The sequence below is a fragment of the Amblyraja radiata genome, chromosome 8, assembly GCF_010909765.2.
Source record: "Amblyraja radiata isolate CabotCenter1 chromosome 8, sAmbRad1.1.pri, whole genome shotgun sequence".
Lineage (NCBI taxonomy): Eukaryota > Metazoa > Chordata > Chondrichthyes > Rajiformes > Rajidae > Amblyraja > Amblyraja radiata.
In genome coordinates, this window is record NC_045963.1 from 30,529,821 (window position 1) to 30,547,439 (window position 17,619).

Consider the following 17,619-nt stretch of genomic DNA (forward strand, 5'->3'; position numbering starts at 1 on the left):
TGCTGGTTGCAGCTTCCAAATGAGAGGGTCGGGGCGGAGAAGTGTTGAAAAACTGTGCAGGACGGAGCAGATATTCATGAAAAATATCTTCACGGTCACGGTGGCACAGCAGTAGAGTTGCTGCCTTACAGCGAATGCAGCGCTGGAGACCCGGGTTCGATCCCGACTACGGGTGCTGTCCGGTGTTTGTATGTTCTCCCCGTGACCTGCGTGAGTTTTCTCCGAGATCTTCGGTTTCCTCCCACACTCAAAAGACATACAGGTTTGTAGGTTAATTGGCTTGGTAAATGTAAAAACTGTCCTTAGTGGGTGTAGGATAGTGTTAATGTGCGGGGATCGCTGGTCGGCGCGGACCCGGTGGGCTCAAGGGCCTGTTCCGCGCGGTATCTCTAAACTAAACTAACATAGTGTGCTCGGCTTTGAGCAACCACTGAACACTTTCTTTTCAATTTTCCAACAATCTAGTCACCAAGATACTGCCATAATTTGAAACCCACGGATCATTTTTGTTGCAATATAAAGCTGGAAGTCGTGCTCTCTGTAATGTTCATTGTGTTGCACAATCTCCAGGTTTCTCTGGATCTTCTCCCTCGATTCTAATCCACTTCTTTTCGATTTCAACCTGCAGTGAAAAGGGTTCCAGAATAAATAAGGAGGCATTGCAGTACCTAACAGAGAGATAAAATGAGAAAGATGGTTTGTAACTGCTTGGCTTGGGTGAAATGTTTCAATGGGTTTGGGATGAGATTGGGAGAGGTTGGGGATTAAATTAGCAACCAAGCCAGTGTGGTTTAATTTGAAATGCCAGCACCTTTGTTTCATCATATGCAAAAGATTGAGAACTTGGCGGCACCATATCGTACGTAGCTGGTAAAGCGCCTCACAGTGCCAAGAGACCCGGGTTCGATCCTGACCTCGGGTACAGCCTGTGCGGAGTTTGTATGTTCTCCCTGTGACCACATGGATTTCCTTCGGGTGCTCCGGTTTACTCCCAGATCCCAAAAATGTGCGCGTTTGTAGGGTAATTGGCCTCTGTAAATTGCCCCTAATGGGAAGGGAGTGGATGCGAAAGTGGGATAACATAGAATTAGTGTTATTGGTGATTGGTAGTGGACTCAGTGGGCTGAAGGGCTCGTTTCCATGCTGATTCTCTAAATACATATTAATACAATTTAGTAGCAACCTTGGTAGCAAGAGAGCAAAAAGCACAACCACCAACAGTGGAACATTTAGTTCTGGAAATTATCAATCTCGTTTTGCAAAAATATTCTGACAATTTACTGGACAAACAATCTCCAGAGTACAAAGACTTGTAAAGAGGGCAATACAACTGACCTGGTAATGGTATCGAGTTTTTAGGTGAATGTGTTTCTCCGGTTGGATGTCACTCTCTGTGCCAAATGACTTCACTTTTGTTTTGGAAGCTGTTGAGTCAGGCACCTCAAATTCAACAGCGACAAGTGGCTCCCACTCCGAAGGTATCTCCTGGTCTGAACCCAACTCAAGTTTGCAAGAAAAACAATGCGGCTGATCAGATGCTGCAGAGTGAAATAGGAGAATCCGTTATTTCACTGTGAAATTATGAGGTAATGAATTAACCTTGATCCCATCTAGTACATAAAATGTCCACATTCATTATAACTGTCACCAAACAAGATGGCTACATATTAAAATTACTGAAATATCCTCAAAAGCACAATTGATATAACAATGCTATTTCAACTGTCATTATTCTGTCATTGGAGACCCTGGACTTCATTGTGGACACTCGGACTATCTTTTATTGGACCTCACTGAACTTTATCTCGGACTACATTATTCCCTTTATCCTGTATCTGTTGTCTGCGGGTGGCTTGATTGTAATCGTGTACAATCTTTCCATTGACTGGATGGCATGCAACAAAAAGCATTTCACTGTACCTCGGTACATTTGACAATAAATTAAACTAAAGTTTTAAATTCAATTTTAAAGAATACATTAATTGACCAGTGTTTTATTAATTGATACATCCGTAATAGATACTGCTTGAGTCTGTGTCTTGAGCTGTCAAGCCTCGAAGATGCACTTGTATTTTGAACCCTCCCTCCCAAAATACCACTGTCAACTTCTCTTTCCTTTTTTAAAAATCCTTTTAAAAGGTACTTTCGACCAAGCTTTTGTTCAGCTATGTTAGTATCTTCTTCTCATTGTCAATGTCAACCTCAGCGAAAAGCCTCCTGTGAAGCCTTTGGTTGTTTTTTTTTTACAAGAAAGGCATTATTGAATTAAAATGGCCTTGGGTTAAAAGTAGCAGAATTTTGTCTTTCAAATGCCTTGTCTGAGTCCATGACTTCACAATGAATTGTTAATCATGCCCTCCGATCCTGTGAATTCCGCATCAATGCCACAGAGCAGCACTGAAACGTCACCTATTCCTTTTCTCCAGAGATGCTGCCTGACCCGCTGAGTTACTCCAGCAATTTGTGACTACCTATCTATAAGCCTCATTAACATCACTTTAGTATCTGCCTCCAGCACCACCCCTGTCAATCCGTTTCAGGTCCCCACCACATCATCAGCCATTCCAGTATCTCCATGTTGATTTTCTTCAATCATGTTATGAAAAATACCTGCATTTTTGTCGGGTAGACTATCAATCCTCCAGACAATTGCCCTGAAAGCATGTTCATATTTGGCAGTGCCAATGGTGACTTGCATCACTGGTTCACCACCTGACATGCTAACAGAGCCAAGCCGCGCATTCCAATTCTTCTTAGCCTTCAACGACTTCTGTCTGAAGAGATGGACGGTGCGGAATATTTTGAACCAAGCCAAAGGAACAGGAAAGCGTATCATCACATTTTCACAGTACTTCGAAGGCAGCGTGGTTTGTAGGTTAGAATAAGTAGTAGGGGACATGACAAGAAAGGCTTGCAGTTCTGTGTAGGCTCCATGAACTGTGACCAAACCCTTCAGTAAAAAAGGAAGCTGGGGATCATCACAGACGGTTTTGAATCGCATCAGTTCCAGTCTACAGGCATCCGGAGGGGTAAATCTAACAATTCTAGATTTCTCAAACTCATTTTCCTTCACACACTTGTGAACATGGTAATCGCAGATCTGAATCCATGTGCTGTCTGTGTCATTTTTTAAGTAACTTCGGTCTTTGATCTGTAGCTGCAAGTCATTGAGAGCTAAGAAACATTCTATATTGCCATTAATGAAGCACAAACAATGAACGCGAGTCGTCACTGAACTTTGAAAGAGCTTTCCTTCCTTTGTAAATGTTCCCCAGAAGTGATCTGTTAGTTCAAGCGTCATGTCTTGCTCTTCGTAGACCTTCCTTCGCTGGGTTGGGGGAGGCAGCTTCATTAGTTCCTCTTCAACCGCTGCGATCAAGTCTGTGATATCCCCACAGTCGGTCGTTCCCAACTTCAACACTTGCTCAACCTCTGCCTCATGAAGGACTTCAGGTCTCGGATGATACTTGCGTTTTTCTGTGTACGATACATGTTCAATCTTCACTGTGTGGATCTTTCCTGACTCCTTGTAGTTTTCCAGTTTGGGTTCTGAGAGCCTGCAGTAAGGTTGCAACTGCAATTCTTTAAAGGGTTTCTCAAGGCCCTGCTCATAATATAATTGTAAAATACCACCAGCTAGGAGCTTGAGATAGATTGGACCCCATTGACGAGAAGACATCATGTTCTTCTTCTCAGGGATCCTCATCATTAAAGGCCAGCCATCTTTGCACTCACGTCTGAAGAAATCTCTACCAACTGACAAAGAAATTTGAGTATTAAGCTGTTTGCTTTCCGATGTCGATCTCTGTGACAACTGGGAATCCTCTGCTTGTATTTTTTCAAGCTTTTGGCAAAGGACAATCAGAGGAGAATTGCTCTGACTTTGATTGTCTCCTCTTATCTCCTTGGGTGGGTGATTTCCATGAAGGAAAGTGTGCGTTGCGTTAATGCCTGGTGCTTTATTGGAGTGGTCAGTCTCCTGTTCACAGTGAGCAGCATCAGTCCGTAAAATACATTTCTGATTCCAAAAAGGGTTGGCGTATCCATTCTCATTATTGTGTGACCTGAAGTGATTGGTTTGCGATTGTTCCTCTACTTTAAATAAGTAGTTATCCTTCGGTGAGCTTGGTGTGATTGGAGTCTGAGACCCAAAGGTTGGGGTGCAAGGAGAGCTGGAGCAATGTGGAGAAAGAGGCGTGTTACTTCCAGAGGCAGAAATCCAGGCTGTTTCGTGTTGAGAAGAAAGACTTAACACCAAGCCATTGGACTGGAATCCTTTGAGACCATTATCTGATTTGAAGGAACTTTTCGGTGACTGGAAAGCATTATCATCATCAAATGTAACCCAGTTCGGATAACTGGCGGAACACATGTTTAATCTGATGCATTTAATTCATAAGAATCTCCTCTCTGGACTGTTCCAGGAAGTCGATTGCTGCATGCCTTGCTGAAAAATACAACATGATAATTTTTTTAAATTATTATAACTTTCAGATGGTACTCCAATATCTCTAAATGATGACTAAATACCAAATTACAGATAAGCAGATCAACATAATGATGACGAACAAAGAACTGCAGAGTTTACCAAAAAAGACACAAAGTGCTGGAGTAACTCAGGCAGCATCTCTGGAGAACATGGATAGGTGACATTTTAGGTTGGGGGTATATGGAATGAGCTGCCAGAGAAGGTAGTTGAGGCAGGTACTATGACAGCATTCATAAGGCACTTGGACAGGTATGGATAGGAAAGTTTATAAGCCAAATGCAAGGAAGTGGGACTAGCTTAGATGGGGCAATTTGGTCGGCATGGACAAGTTGGGCCGAATGGCCTATTTCCATGCTGTATGACTATGAACCCTGTTGACAGACAGTCGGGCGGCTTAGTGACAGTGATAGAGTTGCTGCCTTACAGCACTAGAGACCTGGGCTCAATCCTGACTATGGGTGCTGTCTGTACAGCATTTGTTCCTTCTCCCTGTGACTTCATGGGTTTTCTCTGGGTGCTCTGATTTCCTCCCACAACACAAAGACATGCAGAGTTAATTGGCTTCTATAAATTGTCCCCAGTGTGTAGGATAGAACTAGCGTACGAGTAATCGCAGGTCGGTGTGGACTCGGTGGCCTGAAGGGCCTGTTACCATGTTGTATCTCTAAACCAAACAAAACTAAACTAAAAAGATCACAGCACAGGCTGGGAAGAATAAAGCAGAGTAGAATTTCAGAATTGGCAGTTCCACATAGGGAGCATTTATGCCAAACTGTTTGGGCAAGAGTTTCAGGAATTTTTATGGACATCTATATAAATGTGCACCATGGCCAGGATGCCTCCAGCACTAGTTAAGTATTCTGGAAATTCACAGCAGGACGACCCAAATTTTTCCATCCAGAGGAATAACAACAAATGGACAGGAAACCACAAATGTCGGGTTTATATTGAAGTCAGTAAAGTTCCTTACCAGTACACACATTCATAAGTTCAACCCTGTTGCTGTATACTGAGTCACTGTTAATACTGGATAAAAAAAATAGATTCCCCATGGCTGACATTACTGAATTCAATAAGCACCATAGAATAAAAAATAAGGTCTACCCTGGAAATGATACTTGCATCTAAATGTATCCAAATTTATCATACTATGTAAACGAATATTAAAGACAGCTTTAATTTTCTTACTTGAATAAGCTGTCCTATCTTGCCTTTATAAAATATGATGTACTGCTGAACAGGGCAACGGAACAACTCATTATCTCACTCAGAATAGTACAGTCTAGACAACTTAAATATTATCTCCAAACCCATAATCTTCCTTTTACTATAATAATACAAATAACACTTCTGTGAAATTATATTACATGGATAATAAAAGTAGCTAGCATTTCTGGCTGGTTTTCAGCTTTTCAGAATCTGTAGTTGATAATGCACATTGGGAAATCGTGCGTAGGATTGTAAACTTTTAAAGGCAAAAAGGAGAGGGTAAATGCTTATGAAGCGTTGCGTTAGTACCTGCCTCGACTACCTCCGCTCCGGCAGCTCGTTCCATACACCCACCAGTCACCACCCTTTGTGTAAATAAGTTACGCCTATAGGTTCTTATTAAATCTTTCCACCCTCAACTTAAAACGATGTCCTCTGGTTCTTCATTCCCCTACTCTGGGCAAGAGACTCTGCGTTGACCAGATCTATTTTTAGTTTTACTGAAACGACGGTTCCATGCTGACAAGAGACAAGTGTCCCCCAGCCTGTACCTGGCATTAACATTCTTGCATGTTTGGTACTCAATTACAACTTAGGTCTCTGCTGTGACAGCCGTCTCTAACACTATTACAGACAGAGATGTTTAAAGTAATTATAGTTTGGACTTTAGACATGACATTCAAATTATAGAGCCATCCTTAACTCTGGCTCCAATATCACAGTAGTAAGAATGCTTTTCATCTTTCCCCCGTCAAACAATATCGTTAGTGTTCTCAAACCTATGTAACTATTAGCAGCAGCAGGCACCATTGCCTGGCAAAAAAAAACTGTTATTTGATTGGAATCATGTGAGATATCGGGTTCAAGAATGGGACAGGAAATACCAATGTTCGTACAAGAAATGTTCTCAGCCCCTCCTCCGCCACGCGATGTTCCTGCCTCGGTCCGTTCCTTGTCTAAAGACACTCAGGAGGGGATTATGGGGGGGGGGGGCGGGAATATCACGGAAGATGGCACGGTTAGTTTTATTTCAATGGAACTGACAGAATTGGCGTTTTGCTGTTCGTGGCCTCTTCTCATGCTGTCAAATATTTATTTAACAGTGGAAATTTAAAAGATACTGGCAAATGGGATTAGTGTGGATGGAGACAGATGATATGGAGACACAAGGAACTGCAGAAGCTGGGGTCTTGAGCAAAACAGTGCTGGAGGTACTCAGCTGGTCATGCAGCATCTTGGATCCGGAACATCGCCTATCCATTCCAGCAGCAGATGTTGCCTGACCCGCTGAGTGACTCCAGCACTTTGTGTTTTAGTGTGGATGAGACTTGATGGTCAGCATGGACTGGATGATCGAATGACCTTTTTCTGTGCTCTCTCGTTTTCGCAGTTATTTAAAGCGCTCTTTAAAACAACATTTGAGGAAAAATAATTTCTGCTGATGTGCCGTACGTCCAGCTGGAGCCTGATGTTTGTTACGCGCTACTTGTCAGGAATGCACTGCTCAGTTTACAGAAAAAATACTGGCTCTGTACGTCGGGCAGATCCGCGGGTTAAAAATAGCGTGTGACTAAGCTCAGCTCAGCAGAAGGAGTTTGGCTTCGAGTGGGGCGGGGGGTGGACTCTGCTCTCCAGGACGAGGTTGGTTATAGCTTGGAGTGATACAGTGTGGAAACAGGCCCTTCGGCCCAACTTGCCCACATCGGCCAACGTGTCCCAGATACACTAGTCCCACCTGCCTGCGTTTGGTCCATATCCATCCAAACCAGTCCTATCCATGTACCTCTGAAACAATGGGATAGTCCCAGCCTCAACTACCTCCTCTTACAGCTTGTTCCATACACCCACCACCCTTTGTGTGAAAATGTTACCCCTCAGATTCCTATTAAATCTTTTCCCCTTCACCTTAAACCGATGTTCTCTTGTCCTCGATTCGCCTACTCTGGGCAAGAGGCTGTGCATCGGTGCATAAGGGAACCGACTGCGTTGGAAAGAGAGTAAATGGGCCAAACGGAGGGAAATGGGGCCAACTTAGACTGGGCATCTTGGGCTCGTAGGGGTAAAGTGCTTGTTTCTGTGCAGTATTATCCTATGAGGAAATACGTCGCCTTGCACATTCGGACAACTTGGCACTATTGAAGGAGCCACTTATGGCAAAGATTCCCAGACGCTGAAGATCGATTTTCGCGATAGGAAATTAATTAAAAATTGCGGGAATGCTGTGAAAATGGGATGAATTATCGCACTGGGAAGATTCTTCTGCAAACTTGCAACAACTCTTGTTTTGTTGTTGTTGTTGTTAATTTCAAGTTCTCAAAATTTCCATTTTCCAGCAAAAACAAAACAAAGTGTTGGAGTAACTCGTTCTTATCTTCATTCTTCTCCGGTGTAAACCAGCATCTGCAGTTCCTTCCTACTCATTCTTCTACAATTTCTGTTTCCATTTGTTTTCCTCCCACCGCTTCCCCGTTGAATGACAGCGAGTTTTACCGCACAATGTTCCCCCCGTCGACAGGGCAAGTTCCCAACACCCACGGAGAGGTTTCTAAATGTGAAATCGGCAAAAACGTATGGTAGATATCAGAAATACTTACAGTCGTGCAACGTTACTTATTCGAGTCGTCCACAAGTTCCTTGTGTGTCATCCGTTGCCTTTTCTAGTCTCTATTATTCAATAATAATAATAATAATAATAATAATAATAAGAAGAAGAAGCAGAAGAAGCAAAGCGGCGACAAAGAGAATTAAATCTCAAAATGGCCCAGGAGAGCTAAGCGCTTCTGCCTGAGCTGACAGCGACGTCCCTCCTCTGCTTCGAGCTCCAGCGACTAGGGCAAAGTAAACATTACAAACAAGAGCTGGCAACTAGACTTCCAACGCGACGTCCGGACAGAAGCAACATCTTTCAAAACATGTACTTAACTACGGGAGTATATATCTTCCTGCAGGCAGATCTGGGGGAAATTTTTTTTAATTAACTCGGATTGGTTCCCTCTTCCTGTTTTTCTCGGGTTCCAGTCGGTTTTTTAACGTGCGGTTGGAATATCGACCGGAGTCCGTGTTAATCAAAACTGTTATAGTCTCGATTATAGACACAAAAAGCTGGAGTAACTCAGCATCTCTGGAGAGAAGGAATGGGTGACGTTTCGGGTCGAGACCCTTCTTCCGACTCGATTAGTTGTTCGTGGCGTCAGTTACCCGAGAGTGGTTGACAGTCCACGGGACTCAGTGATTCACATCAGGGAGAAAGAAACTCACGGGTCGTTGCACAGCTCAACAAAGAAATAATAGGACATAATTATCTGCATGGGCGACTGCTTTCATCTGAAGCCGGGGGATATCTATCTGCCTGCCTGAAAGAGACACACATACTGGTGCTGGATTGTGGGAAGCGCAGCAATAAAGGAAGTGAACAGCCTCCAAGTTTTTTAAAAAAGTTAGGCAATCTTCGGTCTCCAGAGAGCGCAGACCGTGCCGAGCAATGAAAGGCTGTTAAGAGCAGCCTCGCCTGGAGCAGACTGTTGTTGAGTGGTGGCAGAACTTCAAAACAAAGCCTCATCCAAAGCTGCCCGATGCACCCACTGAAGCGGACAGGGAGACTAATGAGATATCGACGTTTCAAAGTGAATTTCATAAACGCCACCGGTTAAAAATGACATTTTGAACTACTCCCGTAGTTATTTGAAAGCATTTGCAAAATGAGCGGAGTACTCTACCGGTATGAACTGCAGATGCTGGTTTGCAAAAAAAAAATGACAACAAAAAGTGCTGGAATAAATCTCTGGGGTGGGGGGGGGGGGGTGGTCAGGCAGCGTCGCTGGAGAATATGGATGGGCGACGTTTCGGGTCGGGACCCTTCTTCAGACCTTTCCCTCTCTGGGTCGTTATTAGTTCTACATTAGGAGATTGCAACCTGTTGATTTGGAAGATGAACAGTCAGAATCCTGGATCAATGACCCATAGACCTAAACTCCAATTACACAAGCTCCAAACGCACAGCTGTGCAATTTCAGATCAACTAATAAAATAAATATGAATTTGTTTTATTTTTCTAAAAAGAGCTAGTCTCTGTAATGGAGACGAGGTTAGCATTTGGTCTTGTCGAAGCCAATTTGATTCAGTGGCGGGCTTCAGCACCTGAGAAAAAAACATTGGAACAAGAAAGAAACGGAGAAATGAAGCTCCATAAGCGGGCTGGAGTGGAACTAACTTTGTCTCCATCCACATGGTATCATTTATCTGCAGAAGCTGACCATTGAAATCATTTATAAGTGACTGGTGAAGCCATGGTCAATCACTGCGCTATTACCAGCTAAATACTTGGCCATTCACATTGTTAATTTAACACTAACCACAAGTGGCTCTACCCAAAGCTAAACAGAGCCATTGAAGAACTTGAGGACCTGATATTGGTTCCTGATGACCTCCTTATCATTGGTGTCAAAGAGCAGACAACATCCTGGCGTACAGACCTGTAATCCATGATGGTTTCTCACCCGTCTCTCCACTCACAACACTGACCTAGTACCCATCTCTGCCCTGAAAAGCAGATAGGACGTCTGAAGGTCTTCATGGAGTGTCACAGCAGGGAAGCAGGCCTTTCAGCCCAAGTCACCCATACCCATCAAGATGCCTTCCTAAGCTCTTTCCACTTGCTTGTGTTTGACCCATATCCCCCTACATCGTGTGTAGGAAGGAACTGCAGATGCTGGTTTAAACTAAAGGTAGCCACAAAAAGCTGGAGTAACTCAGCGGGTCAGACAGCATCTCTGTAGAAAAAGAATAGGTGATGTTTCGGGAAGAGTCTCGACCCAAAATGTCACCTATTTCTTTTCTTCAGAGATGCTGTCAGACCCGCTGAGTTACTCCAGCTTTTTGTGTCTATTTCCCCCCCTACATCTTTCCTATCCATAAATCCATTTCAGTCCACCTTCACCAGTGATGGAAATGGGTTTTAGGAACGAGGGGTACGCTAAGGTCTGTGAGGCTAAGGTTGGGAAGATGCTATAAGCCCCCCATGAGAAATATTTTGTAATATGGTAAATATCATGGCCATTTTGAGCCTATATGCACTGGGTATGATGATTGCATGCACATTGTATCAGTAACTCAGTCAAACAAAGATAGGTATAACAAATATATATTTTGGTAAAATATATATATTTTTCAGATTATTCATAAATTTATTGAGAATAATAATAGTGAACAGTTTCCAACTTTGCATATCTTGCTATATGTACTATACACATACAATGATCAGCCAATAATAAGTGTACAGTTTACAACTTCACAAATCTTGCAATATGTAGTATATACGTACGATGATCAGCCAATATATAAATGTAAGTACAACCTACATTTCTGAAATTTCTACTTATTTATTAATGGACAAACGCAACAATTAAGTGAATTACACTCCAGTTTACATTACAAAATGTTCCATAATGGTATATAATCTCAATTTTTTTCTGTCACTCTTTCTGCATGCTGTTTCTTCAGCACGCCTTCTGCCACTAAGAAGCCATGTCCTCACATATTCTTCAGGGTTGAATTTTGACAGAGGAGGTCCCACCAACTTAATAAATAGAAGAGTTGAGAGATGATCAGTTTGAAGTCTTGCATGTTGTGGTGAGATGCCACTGAATCTTCTTTCACATTCTGCTGTTGTAACCGGAATTGTATTTACAGCCGTTAGCTGCTGCTGAAAATCTGCAGAAACTACCTTCCCTTAAGATTCCTTGAATTCTCCGAAGGCTCTGATACAAAGCCGACCATTTATGCCAAATTGTTCTGCCATTTCTTCTACATCATTACCCCCAATGGTAAAAAGTGAATCTTCTGGAATATTGTTAATATCTAAATATTTCAACTGGTTCATTAACTTTTTACATTTATCATTGGAAGCTGTTGTAGATTCAAGCAGCCTGGATTTCATATTACTGATCAAACTCCTCAAAAACTGTTGCCTATGTATAGTAGGTACTTTACCAGCACTCATATTTATTCCATTAAATGTCATCTGGCTTGTTGCTTTCTCCACTTGAGTATAAAATGTTCCTGGCTTCTCTATTTGACATTCAAGAACCTTGATAGCTTGTTTAATTTCCTCATGTGCTTTATTATGTGTACAATTTTGGTTCTGCAGTTCAAGTGACAGTTCAGACAACTCTAGCAAACTGTCCAACAACAAGCCCAAATTATTTACGAGAGCTGATGATTCTAATACTTTTCTCAGCCCCTCGTACTTTGCTCTCTCTGCACTAGATCTTGAAGCATCACAGCTTGCTTTTCCAAAATGCTCCCAAATAGCTTTATATGACTGCCACATTGCCTTTACAGTTCGGTAAGACAAAGCAACCCATCTCACACTGAAAACACGACCAATTTTCAACAGATGACAGTGAAGAGCCTCAGCGCATGCAGTTAACTCATCCTGATTCTTAGGAGACCTATGATATAAGGAATACAGTTTATCACAAATTATCTGAAAATGATTCAAACTTGCAACTTCATTTATAGCGTCACCTACACTGAGTTCAAGCCTGTGACTGGCACAGTGCCAAACAGTTGCATTAGGGAAATCATCAAGAAATAGTTTTGCAAGCCCTGCATTTCGTCTTAACATCACTGATGCACCATCAGTTACAAGTGATATCACATTTTCTGTACTGTATTGAAAAAACACCTCTTTGTAAGCAACTTACAAGCCCATCATATATAGATTTTGCATTTGCTCCAAGTTTCATATGTTCTAAGTCAAAATAGAATGATATAGGTTGGGAACATTCACCAACTGCTGCTCTCAAGCAGACTACTAGAACAGTTTTGCCATTAATAATAGTAGATTCATCAATCATAATAAACATTTTAGATTGTTTTGAAATTATATTTTTCACCAGTGTCTTTCGCATCTGGTTCCCTATGTGGTAAGAAGCATCTGCACATGACTTACGAGAGTGTAGAACGTACCCTAAGTCGATGCCGTTTCTTTCTTGCAGTTCAATATCAGAAGACATAACTGTGTATGGCCTACCTTTGTGTACAGTTTTATATACAATTCTAAAAACTCAACCTGTTTTTGCTTCATCCTTTATCAGTGACATAGTAGGACCCTCTCGGTCATGACTGACCATGGGTGATGCATCCTGGTCGGATGCAAGCCTGGGCGATGTCATATGGAGGACAGGCTATTGCCCATGCAGCATGTCCCCCCTCTCCACGTCACTGATCGATCCAAAGGAACAGCAGGGCCGTTACAGTTTGGCACCAGCGCCGTCGCAGGAGCTGCCAGAGCGAGGTTGTAGACAACGACGAACTGCCTTAGGGGCTCCGACTCCGGATTTTCTTGAGGTTTACTCTTGGAGCCTTTTCCGTGATTGGATATGGCCACAAGACTGTGGAGGTTTTAAATCAGAGTTTTCCCTCTCCTAGTGACATATACACTGCATTTTCGATTGCTTTTTTTTTCCAGCTGTTTCATTGATTTTTTGGCATCTGATATGAGCTTCACTATTTCTGTGCTTAAAAATCTTTTTTCTTAAGCTCATTAACTGTTTTGCTTTGTCATCACTCACTCCTACTACATTAACACTGCACCAGTCACAAGACAAATTAATTCCTTGTGTTCGTTCAGGTTCAAGATGACCACATTTGCTGCATACACTACATCCTAGTTTTCTGTTTTTAACAATTAGCCAGGGATATTTTTTCTTTTTGTTTAAGTACATTTCTTGTGTCCAACAGCCTGGAAGATCACATTTTTCAATATCTTTTGAAATGTCTTCACATGCAGCATCAGGTGAAACAGCTGCATCAGTTACATTATAATTTAAAATAATTTAGCCTTCTTTACTGGCTGAGTGTTTTCATCATCATTTATTTCTTCATCGATCTGAAGACGCTATCTTTTAAAGTATCTCAGTATGCTCATTTTCACAGGGGTACACAAATCTGAAATGTATAGATATTTGATAGTGATACATTATAAAATATTTCCGCTTGCACTATTGCTTTGCTAAATAAAACCACCCACAACAAAATATTCACTACTCACTATTTAGGCTGGAAAAAACTATTGGTATTACTTATTTAATTTTCTCCCCATCCATTCTAATTTAACTGAAACACTTAATCTGAAAATGCAGTTTCTTATTGGGGGCAGATAATAGAAAAAGTATTGAATTATCTATTACCTACCCTAATTCAGGCCTATCGTAACAATTTCTAATTCAAGATCATGTAAAAATGAGTCTAAATACGAGCTATAGTGAGTCGAATTTACAATCGATAAAGGCATCTCACAGCAAAAACTACGCTATAGCCATACTATACAAGTTACCACAGTATGTACACAGTGTGGTCCTCACACTGGAAGACAAATAGATCAACTGGGCTGAAACATTGTCTGTGCATATGCATCCAAAGCTATGCCAAGAAAAATCGTTGGCCGGGTAATCTGAAGCACGTGGCATACGTAGCATAACTGCTGGTGTGAGTTAACTCATTTGTAAACCATTGCGGCAATTAAAATACGTAGCGCAGTTTTTGGTGTGAGACGGTCTCTTGATCTCTTAATACAACCTTAAATAAGCACATTCATCCCTAAGAGTACTAAGATACAGTACATACCCAAGACCTTAAAAAAAGGGTCCATGGACCTCGAAGTCAATATATGAATGTAATATTCATAACATCTCATACTTTTGACAAAGTTCCAAGCCAAAGGTTTCACCACATTATCTGTAAGCAACCCTACGTGTTCACAACCTCACAATCTATACTCACAAGAATTTATAAATATTACAGTAATACGATGATGTAGTACTGCTGGGACAGTAATCATTTCATTGTAAGGAAGGGCCATGGTTCAATTGGATCACTATCATGCTGTGGAAAAAATACAAAATAATACTCACAGCCGAGGTATGATGATTAAAGAATATGTAGAAGAAGTGTACTGTTTCACCGTCTTTGCTGTCCCCTGTATGACAGACTCTGACAGTATCCTCCCTTGCTGATGCTTATGTAGCAACAAGTGTTATGCTTTGGTGGGATTATGTGAGGTCATGGTTCATGCTCATGCGCCAGACCCTGAGTAATTAGTTCTTTAATATTTTGTGCTAGTTTTCTGCGTTGTCCGCAACTGAATACATGGAGGCCAATGTTACTAAATTTTGTACATCGAATATCTAACATAACAAATTACAGTACTGTATACAGAATACTTGTAAAATTATATGATTTTACAGTAACAGTGAATCAAAAAATAGCAAGTAGCAACATCACTTCCAATATGCTGTGCGGGAAATACACGGCCACACACGGTAAAACCTTGTTACCTAGGCTGGTCACCCGAACCACCTTGCTAGCTTGCCAGCGTGCACGTCCCCATGTAAAGCTATGAATTCAGTAAAGTAAGATTGTGTTTTTGATTTTTGATAAGATAACTTAATATGTGTTGTTTATGAGAGCTGAGTAAAATATGCAAGCATAATTATAGCAAATAAACAAATAATTTTAATTGCTAGAAACTTGACAAAGGATAGCTAATAAACGTCTCTGAATCCCTTCTACTACAGAAATTGGACATGAACTGGAAACTGAAAAGTAGGGGATGCCATCCCCCTGCGTAACCCCCCATTTCCATCACTCACCTTCACAAGCATTGTTGAGGAAACAATCCAGAGAATACCACCGTTCCCAAATAATCAGAGCGACACTGCATCATTTTTGAAGTTTGGAGCCACAATAACTATCCACAATGCTAAAGGATTAGAATGCATTCCATGCTGATTCCATCCTGGATTTTGACCACTGGTTTAATGCATCCTCAGAGCCCATACATGAGGCACCAAAGGTCAGTAACAATGCTGAAGCAACAAACGTCAGATGCTGTGCCAACCTATTACTAATTGGATGACGTGTCTCAAGAAGATGGTCTTTGCAAACAACATCTACATTCTGAGAACAAATATATGTATAGAGTCATGGCCAGGGAGGGTGGGGTCAGGGGATAGTGAAGACACCGCTGGCTGTGGATCTGGGGTGAAACATAGTGTCAAAAGGAGGTCATGAGTTTGGACCCAGGAGGCGTTATGGAGTAGGAGAATAGGGGGAAAACAGGAGAGGGAAAACAGGAGAGGGAAAGGAGAAGGTGGTTTGGTTTAGTTGAATTTAGAGATTCAGTATAGAAAAAGGTCCTTCGGCCCACCAAATCCCCGCCAACCAATGATCACCCATACACTAGTTCTATCCTACACACTAGGAACAATGTACAGAAGCCGATTAACCTACAAACCTGCACGTATTTGGAATATGGGAGGGAACCAGAGCACCCAGAGAAAATCTACATGGTCACAGGGTGAACATACAAACTCCGTACAGACAGCATCTGCAGTCAGGATGGAACCTGGATCTTTGGTGCTGTAAGGCAGCAACTCTACCGCTGCACCACTGTGTCACTGGTGATGGGGAAATGGGAACAGAGGATAGTGGGAGGTCTTGGTTAAATCTGCAGTAGGAGATGGGGTGAGCCCTCTGTGGTAGGGGGCAGACTTTGTGAAAGGGTTTGTAACTATCCATCAGTCTCTCTCTGTTCCTGCTCAGTAAACTCTCTACTTATCTCAGCTCTGTCAGACCAAACCCAGGGTCCACCCCAATCACCAACATGAGCCTCAGATGGAGTGTGTTGACCCAGTCACACTATATGGCCTAAAAGCCCTCAGCTGCCAACAAGCGTCAGAGGAATGGGTTTTTCATTTTCTAGCTGGTGGTTTTATTTTAACAACAGTAAGCAGAATCAGTAAGCTCTTATGATGTGTAAGGGCTAGTGCCAGGAAAAGGCAAAATCTCACATGATAGCCCAGGAGCGTTCTTCGTAGCTTGTGACTGTGGGAAGGTTTTGGCTAATATTTGTAGATTTATTTTCCTCATCTAGTTTATGTCATGTCTATATTACATTCACACTGTTTGGTCAGTTAAATGTTAATAGTCGCAAAGGATTATTGAAAGAATAGCTCATGAGCCTATGCCTGCATTTTCCTCCAAACCCATCAGACAAGACGACATCATTCTAATCTGAGTTGGACAGCTGGGATTTGCCTGAACATTGTTTCCTGTGAAATTTATTTGGCTCTTTGCATACATGTGGCTTCCAGCTCTCGGTAATAATTTTTAAATAATGTTATGTATTTTCTGGTACTAGGTTCCAATTCTCTCAATGACAACATTTAAAATTATTTATTCCTGGGTCCTTACCAAAATCCTGAGGCTGAATTTCTTAAAAAAGGGTAATAAAATATTTCTGGAATTTTGTTTTCTATGGCTGCTCATTTCCTGCCAGTCCCACATGATCAGCCAATTTACTGTCTCCAACTGGTTCCTATGGAAAAAGTTGGTATATTATTTCCAGGTTTTACTTCTAGTTTTCTTTCCCGTTTCCTCTGAAGTTATCTACATCTCTGAGCTGTCATAAACACCTGTTAATCCCCGATCGCTCACTCAAGAGGCAAATTGTCATCTATTTGGTTAGGAAGCAAGTACCTATAAATCATTCGTCCACAAGACTTCAAAATTGGACACAACACCATCTTCCACAGGTAAAACACAAAGTGCTGGAGGAACTTGAATCAGGCAACATTATTGGAGGAAATGGACGTACAAAATTTGGGTCAGGACCCTTCTGTCTGAAGAAGGGTCTTCCATTCCATTTCCTACACAGTTCGGTTTAGGTTTGGAGATGAAGCAGGGAAACTGACCCTTCGGCCCAGCGAGTCCATGTTGACCATTGATCACCCGTTCACACTAGTTATCCCACTACACACCAGGGGGCACCTTACAGAGGCCAATTAACATACAAACCCGCAAGTCTTTGGGAAGTGAGAGGAAACCGGAATGTGGTTAAGGGGCAAACGTGCAAACTC

The 17,619-nt window shown here is 41.9% G+C and overlaps 1 protein-coding gene across 1 annotated transcript; it reads right to left on the bottom strand.

Annotated features, from left to right (window-relative positions):
- Positions 1–302: 302 nt before the first annotated feature.
- ston1 (stonin 1) lies at positions 303–16,493 on the bottom strand. The gene is made up of 5 exons (XM_033025486.1): positions 16,483–16,493; positions 8,293–8,817; positions 2,611–4,447; positions 1,336–1,538; positions 303–622 (listed from the first exon to the last, which is right to left on the bottom strand). The coding sequence occupies exons 3-5, from the start codon at positions 4,370–4,372 to the stop codon at positions 548–550; spliced, it is 2,040 nt and encodes a 679-aa protein (XP_032881377.1). The 5' UTR covers positions 4,373–4,447; positions 8,293–8,817; positions 16,483–16,493; the 3' UTR covers positions 303–547.
- Positions 16,494–17,619: the final 1,126 nt, after the last annotated feature.